At 39.4% G+C, this 13,438-nt stretch overlaps 1 protein-coding gene and 1 long non-coding RNA gene across 5 annotated transcripts in view; one reads left to right on the forward strand and one right to left on the reverse strand.

Annotated features, from left to right (window-relative positions):
- The window catches only part of LOC121823186 (uncharacterized), a 47,803-nt gene extending 43,688 nt beyond the window's left edge, over positions 1–4,115 (forward strand). Inside the window, exons 6-7 of the long non-coding RNA XR_013045055.1 lie at positions 2,053–2,154; positions 3,976–4,115. This is a non-coding gene — a long non-coding RNA (uncharacterized LOC121823186). The remainder of the gene's footprint in view (positions 1–2,052; positions 2,155–3,975) is intronic.
- Positions 1–13,438, reverse strand: part of Ahi1 (Abelson helper integration site 1) — a 148,984-nt gene that overhangs the window by 99,937 nt on the left and 35,609 nt on the right. For all 4 annotated transcript variants that reach the window (XM_042262218.2, XM_042262219.2, XM_015998668.3 and 1 more), the window contains exons 10-14: positions 12,143–12,266; positions 5,894–6,123; positions 4,559–4,665; positions 1,836–1,954; positions 1,235–1,365 (exon numbers count right to left, since the gene is read on the reverse strand). In XM_042262218.2, coding sequence (XP_042118152.1) covers positions 1,235–1,365; positions 1,836–1,954; positions 4,559–4,665; positions 5,894–6,123; positions 12,143–12,266 — 711 coding nt within the window. The remainder of the gene's footprint in view (positions 1–1,234; positions 1,366–1,835; positions 1,955–4,558; positions 4,666–5,893; positions 6,124–12,142; positions 12,267–13,438) is intronic.

The raw sequence follows: 13,438 nt of genomic DNA on the forward strand, positions 1-13,438 counted from the left end.
GACCTGAGAAAGGTGTAAAAATTGTAAGTAACAAAGACTTTGGCCAAACTGGGGAGGGATTATAACACTCTGTAATTGAAGTGATTCCCTAGTCAGGGCAGAATCGGCAGGGGTTCAATTTTTCTGTTTTAATTTTTCTCCTAGAGGCTGAGGTGCTAACTGCTTAAAAGGTCTATGGTTAGAGCTAGAAGATGCCACAAACAGAAGTTATTGAGACCTAGGAAATTAGCCAGAGTCAAAAGACACCAGAAATATTCTTGTTACTAATCAAACTAAACCATCCATGTTTAACCATGTATCTACCTAGTTACAATTCAACTTACAGAGTTTTGTATTTTGTATTACAGTATTCATAAAATACTTTTCAAGCATCTGCACTATCTGATAGGTACAGAAAGAATAAATCTCAATTTATAATGTGAAATTCTAAATTTACAATGATATTAAAGCAATCACGAACAAATATAATATATATTCAGAATACTGCTGACTTTAACCAGAAGCTATCTGTTGTGGTCTGATATGAATGACCCCAGTGGGCTCATGTGTTTGAATACTTGACTACTTGTCCCCCTGCTGGTACTGTTTCTGAAGGTTCTGAAACCTTTAGGATGTGGAACATTCATGGAGGGGGAAGAGGGGGGGTCACTGAGGGTGGGCCTTGGAGTTTTCTAGTAGCCCTATTTCCTGTTCACTAGTCAGCTTCCGTGTGTGTGTGTGTGTGTGTGTGTGTGTGTGTCCACCTTACACCCTATCTGAGAGAGGGTCTTTTGCTTGCCTCTTCAGAGGCTAGGACTCTGCCTCCCTCCCATTTTGGCCTAGGAATGCCAGGATACAGGTAGGAGTCACTGTTTCTGGGTTTACATGGTTTCTGGGGATTCAACCTCACATGCCCGCACTTCCATGGCAAACACTCATTTTATTTACTGAACTTTCCTCAGCCCCAACCCTGCTTCCAACGTGCCAACGTCAGCAGCAGCCTCCTGCCATCATGTTTTCCTAGCCCTGGAACTGGAAGCTAAAAACACACCACTCCATCCTCCCATTGCTTCTTGTCAGGGATTTGTCACAGTGATGAGAAACCTAACACGCTACCCGATTTTAAAACACCCAAGTCAGATTTAAAACACCAAGTCAGATTTTTCTTGAAAATACCCAAAACCATAGTTTTCACATACTTTGGACTTTCTATCCCCATTCCCTAAAAGATTTTTTAAGATCAATAAATACTTACCTGTCTCTGGGTTCCAAACATACACTATTCCGTCCTCGCTCCCAGAAAAGAGAAAAGTCCCACATGGTGTGAAGGTGCTATGGATCTTCTCCCGATAATTTGCGGCACCGACAAATTTCCTGGCTGCTAGTCTATAAACAAACAAAAAAGTGCAAATATAACCTATCTCAACCAATAAAAGACTAGTGAGAGAGCAATGGTCTTTGTGAATATTGAATTTGCTTAGTAACTAATTTGAGAGGCTATGATATGGTAGGCATTCTGTGACGAAGACTTAATCAACAAAAGTTATTTTCATGTTCCTTTCTAATTTGTGTGACACATTTCTTCTTTCCTCCATTGAATTCTAATAATAATGAGAATACTATCTAGACTTTTTCAGTTAGAGCAAGAGCTGACATTATTCTAGTGCTCACAGTGTGTCAGCACAGACTGCATTATTATTTCACTGGACTTACGTTATTGCCTAAATATATCTTAAGGAATGGTCTATTGTTGGAAAACATTTAATGTAGTTCTTGGTTTCCCCCTCCATGAACGTGGTTTCTTCCCATAAAGGAACCAAATGAAGTACTTATCCTGTTACTACTAAAACACTTACATCCGCAGATCCATGATCCTCAGTGTACTGTCTTTGGTGTGGATTAACAGACGTTTTCCATTGGGATGAACCTCCAAATGACTTATTGGAACTCCCCTAAATTCAGTTTCCTTAATTTCCTAAAATGGTGCCAAAAAGAAAAAAGAAAAGGTCAAACTATTGCTACTCAAGTGTCTGTTTATAAAGGACAGAATTAATTTTAAAATCTCATTTCCAGCTGATAATGGTACCTTACCCATATAATACCAGCACTTGGGAGACTGAAGCAGGAGGACCGCCATGAGTTAGAGGCCTACAACCGGTTGCCATGGGCTACAATGTAAGAGCATTTCTCAACAAAACAAAATAAAATAAAATAAATGAACCAAAATTCACTTCTACTACACTGAATATTTTAAAGTTATTACCAATAAGGATTTTTAGCAACTTCAATTTAGATTTAAAAATAAAAATGACAAACTGTATTATTTGTGTTATATAGTGCCACATTTAATTACATGTTTTGTATATTATCCACTTTCTCAAAATATAGTCAGTCCTAACAAAAGTACTTCACATACATCTTCTCATGTTGTCTTTCCTGTTCATGTCATGTAAGAAACATGTCACTATTTTATAACTTCAAAACTGACTTGGACATTTGTGTTCGATTCAGACTCTTTGCTCATTAACTTCCACTTGCCTTAAGAGGTATGCCGCACACATAATGTTTGCATCACATGACTTAGATTGGAATCATTTTGGGGAAGGCTTTGACTCCACCATCATCTTTCCTCCCTTCCTCCCAGTTACTTGCAGCAGTAAAGATGCCCAACTCACAGTGTCATGTGGGCCACCCAGACTGAAGACCAACCTCCCTGAGCCTTGCATAAGAACTACCCTTACACACAATAAAATCAACGTACAGTGAATGAAACATGCATAGGGAAGACCAGAAACCATAAAGCTGTTAGCAACAGAGGGGAAAGCGTCTGGGCATTGGCCGTGGCCATATTCGGTGGGGGAGGGGTTGGGGGAGGTCAATACGAAACATGGGCCACAAAGGTGTAAGTAAACGGGACTCCACGAAACCAAAAGGCAGGTGTACTGCAGAGTAAGTGACAGCACAATGGACTACAGCACACACACTTGGAAAATAATTTGTAAATCATCTACCTGGGAAGAGATTAATCCTTTAACACAGAAACTCAGTACCAGGAAAACTAATAACTTGGATGAAAAATGGACAACAAAATTAAACAGACATATCTCCACGAAGGACACAAAAATGGCTGAAAATACATGAACAGAAGTTCAACATCACTAAGGATTAAGGAAATCCATCCGTCCATCCATCCATCCATCCCCCATCTATTTTCTCTCCTCTCCAGTATTATTCATCCTCACAAAACAAAAAATATTTTCATTTGCCACAACAATGATGAGCCTGGACGACATGATAAGTAAGTCAGACACCATGTGAAAAATATTGCAAATACTGCAGTCTCAATTATATGGCAAATCTAAAAAAAAAAAAAAGTCAAATACATAAGAAACTGAGTTATGGAGAAGCCGGAAGCTTTAGGTGAGGACACACTGGACGGTGAACAACTCTGGTTATTTAGTATGCACTACGAAGTCTACCTGCAATGATATTGTACTGAACCATGCAAAACATACAGATTTTAGTTTCTCTTGTCACAAAACAACCAAAAGGGCAATGGAACATGATGGTTATGTTAATTTGATTCACTATAGTAACAATTCTGCTAACTATGTGTACTCTCATAACTGTACTACAACCTTCAATGTACAGAACAAAAATTAAAAAAAGTGATTACCAAAGATCTTTCTTGGTATTGCCACAGGAAGAAAAAGAGCTGCAGATGCAAAATAACTTAGGTGTCAGCAGTGCTGGTACCAGGCTGAGCAGAGCTGACTCCCCAGATAACCTTGGTTAAAGTCCGAAGAGGCTAAGGAAAGTCCCTTACCCCGGGGCAGAATTCTGAATCAGCCTTCTTCTCCCTTGAGCTTTGGATTTCTCACCTAGAGGCTTTCCGAGGGCCTAACACCAGCAGGGGCAGACGGGCACACCCAAGATGAGGGGCTGAACCCTGCTATGTCCAGCTCTAACATCTACCAACATTTCTTAATGTTACAGAAAACAGCCAAATACCGACACCACAGATGGGAAATTTAGTGAGTAAACTATAACAAACACAAGATGGAGAAGCTGAAGGAGAGCTGAGCAACCAGAAGAGATGGAAAAGGGCAAAATCCAAACCCTGGGACCAGTGTCGGGTACGAATCTGAGGGGCAGATTGGAGCCATCTAGTGATTTCCTTCCTCTAAGTTTTTCTGTACCGTATCCATGGTCAAACTAAAACACCCTTGTTTTGGAGTCTATGTGAGGCTGGCTGCACACGGCCACTCCATCTTGAGAGGCAGACGAGTGAGTGTCCATCAGCACTTCCCATACTGCTGGCAGAGCACAGCTGAGTCTGGAGTCAATCTCCAGTAGCCATGCGCACTACTGGAAAGACACAGCGGCTCATTTCCTACCTTTTTAGCTGTGACCATTTCAAATAATGCCAACATGTGGATTTTCAAGGGAAATAGCTGTCTGGGTTTAAGATACCTGTTTTAAGGTGTTTAAGTATTGTTACTACCGTTTAAGTCAATCCATGGCTGATTTGCCTCAATTTCCTTCATGGAACCTCAAGGTATGAAATGTGGGTCTGTACCTTATCGATGGTCCAGTGGCGCACTGAGTGTTGCAAATCGTTCACTTTCACGTAAGTGTCCCAAACAACAATCACCCCGATGCAGTCTCCTGAATACATGTGATGACCTATTAACAACAGCAGATTACCCACTTAAGAATATCGCAGACGTTAGAAAACGGTATGAAGTTGGGGGAAGCCAGACCCCAGACCAGTAGTCAAAGCACTGAATTGCCAATGAAAGGCTTTTCAGTTTAAAAGTTAAAAAGTAAAATGCACTATAACCCCAATTATCTAAAGAAAATTTCTCTTTGTCATTTATCTGAATCTAAATACAAAAATAAACAAGCAATGCAATCTACATGTATAGCACTCATGTACTCATATTCTAAATTATTTGAATTGCCCAATGTGTATTCATATTTATCATTATTAGCCTATGTAATCTTTTATATTCCTAGAAAAATACATGTTAACACTAATACACTGTTAACATGATCCTAGTGACCATTACATTTAAAATGATCAGAGAATTAATAAAATCATAAAAATAAGTGTTAACATCAGTCTTTAAAAATGAATGGGACTCAGAAAACAGGTTCAACATCATGGTCATGCAAGAATGCATTCCATCATTGCTAACAAATATGGCTGATTAGCACTGTGAATTTAATACTTTAAAAATAGCTTGAACTGGTGGATACTGCTATGTATTAGAATGTAAGCAAAAATAAAAATTGTCCTTAATTATTAGAATCTCTAAAGTTGAACTGCGTATATTGCAGTATTATTATTTTTCTCTGAACATTGTTTTAGATAATTATAATCTCTAAAATAATATAAAAATGACAATTGAAGGGATGATGGATTTCTTTATTCTTTCCAATAAGTTCAATAAAAACCTCTATGTTGTATTTTTAAAATGTCATTTATATTATTCAAATGCTGAGAACTTTCAATTATTTGTAAATTCCATTCTTTAAAAAAATCCTGTTGATATATTTAACATGTTTACAACATACTTTTGGGATTTCTCCTATCTCTTTTACTTTGTACCACACAACTAAAGGTAATTACTAAAAATAATAATCACCAACACAAATAAATATATTTATGAAATGTGGTACATGAAGGGTTTTTAGAAAAAAAAGATAACTGAATATAAATATTAGGAACTTAATAAGTTTAAAGTTATAAACAGAATATCTTCAATGCCTATCCTGTTACTTAAAACTAAACATAACTGTAAATATTCACAAATGTTAACACAAGTCTCTCTCAAGCATCAATTACTAGTGAAAGAAAATAATCTCTTCAAGTAACTGTCTGTGACTTAGAGCATTTTCTGTGACGAACCTTCATCATCAAAACAGATCGAGTTGACAAAACTCTTGTGGACATCAAGCTGGCGGACTAACACGGGAGCATCTTCTCTCATATCAATTTTCCAGATCCTTATCATGGAATCGTAGCATCCTGTGGCCACCAGCTCTCGTGTAGCTGGATGGAACTTGGCCGTGTAGACGAAAGAAGGATGAGGTAAGACTCGGAATGTACTTGTACTGTTTATTTCATTCTTCCAAACCCTGGAGAAGGATAAACAGCAACAGACTGTCTGAAATTCAAAACTTTCTTTAACTGTCTTTAGAAGAACATAGCCAATAAAACTTAGGTAAGCAAATGCCAAACAATGGTAAGCTAATGTAAATTAATATTTATAACAGAAATATGATAATGATCACATATTGGATTATCTCACTTTTTTTTACAAAGCCATTTCTCATGAAATATATTTTATCTATAACTACAACCTATATTAGAAAATTAAAAATGTATTTGCACTTGGACATAATCTGCTTTTAGAACTAGTTTTGACATTGTGTAAATATACACTGAACAGCTGGTAAAACATTGTTTAACACAATATGCATTATAAAGTAGGGAAGAGGACTGAAGAGATAGCTCAGAGGTTAAGAGTACTGGTTGCAGCTGGGCGGTGGTGGTGCATGCCTTTAATCCCAGCACTCGAGAGGCAGAGACAGGTGGATCTCTGTGAGTTCAAGGCCAGCCTGAGCTACAAAGTGAGTTCCAGGAAAGGTGCAAAGCTACACAGAGAAACCCTGTCTCACCCTCCCCCACCAAAAAAAAGAGTACTGGTTGCTCTTGCAGAAGACCCAAGTTAGGTTCGCGGAGCCCATATGGCGGCTCATAACCATCTGTAATTCCAGTTCCCGGGGATCTAAGACATCCTCTTCTGACCTCTGCAGGCACCTGGCCTGCTGCATGTGGTGCACATACACACTCAGGCAAAACACTCAAACACACAATAATTAAATAAATGCATATATAAATATATGAATAAATAATTTCAAAAGATAGGAAGAAACTTTTAATGATTTTTCCATTAGGTTGTACGTACGTACTGCTTCTGAAAATGATTCCTAGTGGAGGCCAGAGAATTACAGAGCCTAGTAACTTAAATTTGTATTTCAAAGTCTAAATAACATACATATAGATCTTAAACATCATAATTAGTTATTTATTTTTCAATATATATGTGTGCGCGCCCATGTGATACAGGTAGGTCCACAGCTTGACAGAGATGTCTTCTTCAATTGCTTCTCAACTCTACTTTTTTTTTTAAAGAAAGTAAATCACTAAATTTATTAATAAACCATTGTCTGATAGTACCTACTTAATTCCTTTTTTTTCTCTGTAGCTGCTTTATATATATATAAATAATTTTACAATACCATTCAGTTCTACATATCAGCCATGGGTTCCCCTATTCTCCCCCCTTCCACCCCCTCCCCTTACCCCTAGCCTACCCTCCATTCCCACCTCCTCCAGGACAAGTCCTCCCCCAAGGACTGAGATTGACCTGGTAGACTCAGTCCAGGCAGGTCCAGTCCCTTCCTCCCAGACTGAGCCAAGTGTCCCCTGTATAAGCTCCAGGTTTCAAACAGCCAACTCATGCAATGAGCACAGGACCCGGTCCCACTGCCTAGTTGCCTCCCAAACTGATCAAGCCAATCAACTGTCTCACCCATTCAGAGGGCCTGATCCAGCTGGGGGCCCCTCAACCTTAGGTTCATAGTTCATGTGTTTCCATTCATTTTTTTTTCAATAATTGAGTAAAACTGAAATTTATTATAAGCCACAGTCGTCCTAGGGACCTCCATGCTATATATATAGCCTCTATGGTTCTATGGGTTGTGGTCTGATTGTTCTTTATTTTATATGTAGAATCCACTTATGAGTGAGTACATACCATAACTGTCTTTTTGGGTTTGGGTTACCTCACTCAGGATGATTTTTTCTAGTTCCATCCATTTGCCTGCAAATTTCATGCTTTCATTGTTTTTCTCTGCTGAGTAGTACTCCATTGTGTATATGTACCACATTTTTTTCATCCATTCTTCCGTTGATGGGCATCTAGGTTGTTTCCAGGTTCTGGCTATTACATATAGTGCTGCTATGAACATAGTTGAGCATGTATCTTTATGGTATGAATCAGCATTCCTTGGGTATATGCCCAAGAGTGGGATGGCTGGGTCTTGAGGTAGTTCGATTCCTAATTTTCTGAGAAACCGCCATACTGATTTCCACAGTGGTTGTACAAGTTTACATTCCCACCAACAGTGGAGGAGTGTTCCACTCCTGTGAGAACCTTCATCATCAAAACAGATAGAGTTGACAAAACTCTTGTGGACATCAAGCTGGCGGACTAACATGGGAGCATCTTCTCTCATGTCAATTTTCCAGATCCTTATCATAGAATCATAGCATCCTGTGGCCACCAGCTCTCCACATCCTCTCCAACATCAACTCTACTTTTTGAGACAGATGCTTACTGACTGGCTAGACAGGCTGTCCAGACAACTCCAGGGATCCTTCTGTCTTCTATTATCACAGATGTGTGCTTCTGTGCCTGGCTTTGGCGTATGGGTCCTGGGGATGTGAACTCAGGTCCTTGTGGTTGTATGTAAGCAATTTATCAACTGTTCCATGACTTACTCTATTTGATTGAAACAGTTATGGTATTTTGACAGAGAACAAGCTCTCATCCAGTAAGCACTAACTTTATGCTTACCTCTCCATTTCTTTTCCAAATGTGTGTGTGCGTGTGTAAAACAGGTGAAATCTAGTAATGTAGAGAGGTGCTATGAGTTTGAGTCACTGGGTATTTTATATGATGGATTAAGTTATTGGAATAAAAAAGAATATATTTGCATTAGGATTTACAGTTGATTTTTAATTTGCTGCCTAAGACATATGTACAAAATTACAAATAAAGAAAAAACTACAGTCAGCTATTCTATAGAGACATTTTGAGTTTTCTCAGCAGCTGATTAAAATATATGCTAAGTACTAAAAGAACAAACTAATAGTGAAGGGATGAAAGAATGTTCTCAAGTGAAAATAAAGCACACATGTCATTGCCAAAATATTTTTTTGAAAAAAGCAAATTTCAATGAACATATGTTACTCGAGATAGAATTGACACACACAAAAAAATGGCTAATTTGAAGAAAATATTATGACAGCTAACAGGTAAACTCCTCAGCTGATTGCTAATAAAGCTCAGTGTTATATTTTACCTACTATACCTAACAGAATGAAATGAAGACATTCAAAATAACTCAATACTATATATACATTTTTTTTAAAATGAAGCTTTTTTGTGTGAAAAAATTGAACTTGTTAGTCCATTTTTTATGTCAGGGTAGATTCCAACATCAAAAGAAATATATTAATGGTTTGTAAGATGTATTATGTAAATGTATTAATGATTCATAAAGAACAAGGAAATATAAATTATTAAAGAGTAGATTAAAATGCAAAAAGTATCTTTAGACAGGAAAGAAAAAGCACATACTAAAAATAAACTTACAACAGTATGTGTGAAATGGGACGGGACTGGGGACACAGGGACCTAGTACAGAGCTATCACACGTGTGTGAAATGGACATGACTGAGGACACACGGGTCTAGTGCACAGCTCTCACACGTGTGTGAAATGGACGTGACTGGGGACACAGGGACCTAGTGCAGAGCTCTCACACGTGTGTGAAATGGACGTGACTGAGACACACGGGTCTAGTGCACAGCTCTCACACGTGTGTGAAATGGACGTGACTGAGGACACAGGAGTCTAGTGCAGAGCTCTCACACGTGTGTGAAATGGACGTGACTGGGACACAGGAGTCTAGTGCAGAGCTCTCACACGTGTGTGAAATGGACGTGACTGAGGACACAGGAGTCTAGTGCAGAGCTCTCACACATGTGTGAAATGGACGTGACTGGGACACAGGAGTCTAGTGCACAGCTCTCACACGTGTGTGAAATGGACGTGACTGAGGACACAGGGACCTAGTACAGAGCTCTCACACGTGTGTGAAATGGACGTGACTGAGACACACGGGTCTAGTGCACAGCTCTCACACGTGTGTGAAATGGACGTGACTGAGGACACAGGAGTCTAGTGCAGAGCTCTCACACGTGTGTGAAATGGACGTGACTGGCACACAGGAGTCTAGTGCGGAGCTCTCACACGTGTGTGAAATGGACGTGACTGGCATACACGAGTCTAGTGCAGAGCTCTTACACGTGGTTTTGTCTTTCTGTTTGTATCAGAAGCTGCTGACTTGAGAAACACAGATTATTCTGGAAGCGAGTACAGGAGAAAATAAGCCACAGCCACCTGGCAAGGAGTGCGCAGGTCCAAACAGTCCCCTGAGAAGAACCAGTGAGAACACTGAGCGTGATTTCAGGAGAACAGCACAGGAGTCAGAGGCAGCAAATCCACCTCTGCCCCGGGTGAGCACTGCCAACCCGCTAACTTCCTTCGGCTGGCACGTCGTCATTAGTGACGCTTTCCTGCCTCTTTCAAAGGCCCTTTGCCAGTTTAGTCCTGGCTAGAAGGCTTTTCTCTCCACTCCGCTTCCACAAACCTCTTTATGATCTAGAGAGTTCAAACTCATGTCAATTTTAAAGTTGCTTAGAGGAAAACTTAAGGAAGGATCTCTTATATAAGGATACCATGGTGAAATCTTAGTTGGTTTAAAAGTTTTAAAATTACATTGCGTGTGCATGTGTGTGTGTGTGGGGGGGGGGGGCTATGCATGTGCCACTGCACACATGTGGAGGGAAGGGGACAATCTGCACGTGTTGGCGGTGTCCTTCCACTATGCGAGTCCCACATATCTTGGGTTTTCAGCCTGCACCAGCACCCTGGGTTGGATCTTAACGGATTAAGGAGTCCACACCCATACTGCCTCATTAAGAGAGATGGGTCCATTTCCAGACACTATGGAGACAATCCACACATCCAGTGAAATGTCATCAGAAACTGAAGTCGGCAAGGAAAGATGGAAGACAGGGAAACTGATGCGTCTGATGTCTGGACCTGCTGCCGGGGGATGAGAAAAAGGAACCGAAAGCCTGAACGGTGACTCAGCAGGGATGAGGGCTCAGGTGACTTATGACTCAAACCCTCTGTCACGTCTCAGCAAACTCAGACCTTCTCTCTATTATTACCACCTTCAGAGAGAAGGGCTGTGCTAAAAGAGGGAGCCAGCCAATACCTTCAGCACAGTTAAAGGAGTAATAAGTTCCCCAGATTCATAGAGGGAAGCAAATTGTCATTAGTTACCACTCTTCTTTCTTAAATATAAACTAAACAATGGTGACACAATGATCAACAGTCATTTTACACAGAAAGGGAAGGTGATTAAGATCAACAGGAGAAGGAGCCTGGGCACTAGAAATCACGTGGCTTATTAAGCAAGAACAGGAGGCAGAGAAAGTAGAAGAGAATGAAGTTAGCGTGGGTCTCAAAATGATTGCAGTAACAGTTCCCCAGGCTGTGGAGAATGTGTGTCCACCTAACTTAAAGTACACAGATAAAGAATCTTGGAAAACTTGTATTTTCAGATCATGAATAGACAAGGTTAAACAAGCAGCTATAAGATAGAAATAAAGTTTAAAAATTGGCTTTTAAAATATTTTATTGCGTCAGGCATGATAGCCATGCCTGTAATCCCTGCACGGAGGAGGCAGAGAAAGAAAGATTGCCCATTTGAGGTCAGCCTGGGCTACAAGTGAGGCTGCACAAAGAATTTAAAGAACTGACAACAGGTAAAGTGTTGTATTGTGATACATGTTAAATTGAAAGGGGATAACTTAAGACTGACTTCATGAAATGCAAATATTTAACAACCCATAAAGCTGTGAGGTGCTTAACTGAGTCATTTCCTTGGTTTAAGCCTACCTACTGAACACCAATGGATCCAAGCCCCTACTCCTACCCTACAAGGAAGACAGAATCCTCAGTTACAGGATAGGACAAATCTCAAACACTTCTTGCAAGATGTTAATTAGCAGTTTACACATAATCATTTAAAAACAGCAAGGGCCAGACATGATACACATTAAATAAAAGACAGTCGAGAGAACGGCTGTCAGGTTTCCTGCTGTTTAATCGGTTGGTATGCATGATGCTCAGCTATGACGGTCAGAGGCACAGCCGTCTCTTGACATTCTCTTAGCTCTCCTGGATGGCAAACACCACACACAGCAAGTGCTTCTGTCATGTTTACTAACCTGGCCGTGCCATCAGATGACGAAGTGACGAGAAAGCGATCATCTTTCGACCAGTCCAGATCGTAAATGATATTGAGATGGCCACACAGTTCCCTCATGAAACGTCCGGAAGGAATTTCATAGACTAATAAAAATATTTAGAAGTTAAATGTCTAGGAGATCTTTAATTCAACAAAAATATAAATACACAATTTAAGACAATTTAGAAAAAGTTAAGCACTATTTGTAAAATTAAAGTCAAAAATATTTGTAATATTAACACAATCTCAAAATATACTCAAGAACTGTTTTCATATGATCCCAAGAGTTTATATAAAATTTTGTATATGCTAAATTTTGATAACTGCTTTAATCCCAAGAGTTTACAAGAAATTTTATGTAAGTTAAATTTTGACAATATTCTTTAATATGTTATCAATTACTCATATTGCTAGAACCCCCAAAGAACTTTTGATAATCAATGTATTAGTAAAAAGTAAATAACATTTATGTTGCAATTCACTTTAAATACTTTACAACTTAGGGTTTCATGAATAAGGTATTACTTTTCTCAAAAATCAATGAAATTCCAAAAATTTTGGATGTAATGAGAAATGTAAACTACTGAATTGTCAGAAAGAAATTCTAATATTAAAACAATAGAGAGAATAATGGAATTAGCAGCGAATGAGGTGAACAGACAAAGCAAGGCATTTTTTATTAGGGCTGATACTCAAGAAACTGAAACTGAGTGCTTAATACAGAATAGTGTCCAAGCCTCTACTGCCACCTAGTGGTGAAATCAACACCCTTCAGACTACTAACCAGTTCAGAACCGAGGGAGCAAGATCAGGACTTAGGGAAATCTGTAAAAGGGAGAAGACTGGCAAGAGTTCTCAAAAGGTGTTACAGAACTCAGAATTAACCCTGCAAGGCTTGGGAGAGCTGGAGGAGCACTTATCTGAGAAAACGGTTGAACCTCAGTAAGAACACTGAGCTCTGTGTTGTCACAACTATCTAGTTCCTCTTTCCTTTATGCTAAAGCAACCTTAAAAAACAATGAACACCAGAAGCCTAAAAGCCACTCAATAATGCAGAAGAGGTCTGAAGCGCCCTAAAAACTCCAATTCCAAAGCCTTCTTCCTATTTGATGACCTGTCATATCCCAAATAGGATCCAAGGCTTATTTAACATGGCTCTGTCCAGGCTTCCTATAAACACCTGACTCTAGTGTGCACATTGAAACAATCTGTGGCCCCATTAGTGCCATGGTTGTTTAAGAGGGCTACCAGCTGGGGATAAGCAGCAGCTCACTAA

The sequence above is a fragment of the Peromyscus maniculatus genome, chromosome 16, assembly GCF_049852395.1.
Source record: "Peromyscus maniculatus bairdii isolate BWxNUB_F1_BW_parent chromosome 16, HU_Pman_BW_mat_3.1, whole genome shotgun sequence".
NCBI lineage: Eukaryota > Metazoa > Chordata > Mammalia > Rodentia > Cricetidae > Peromyscus > Peromyscus maniculatus.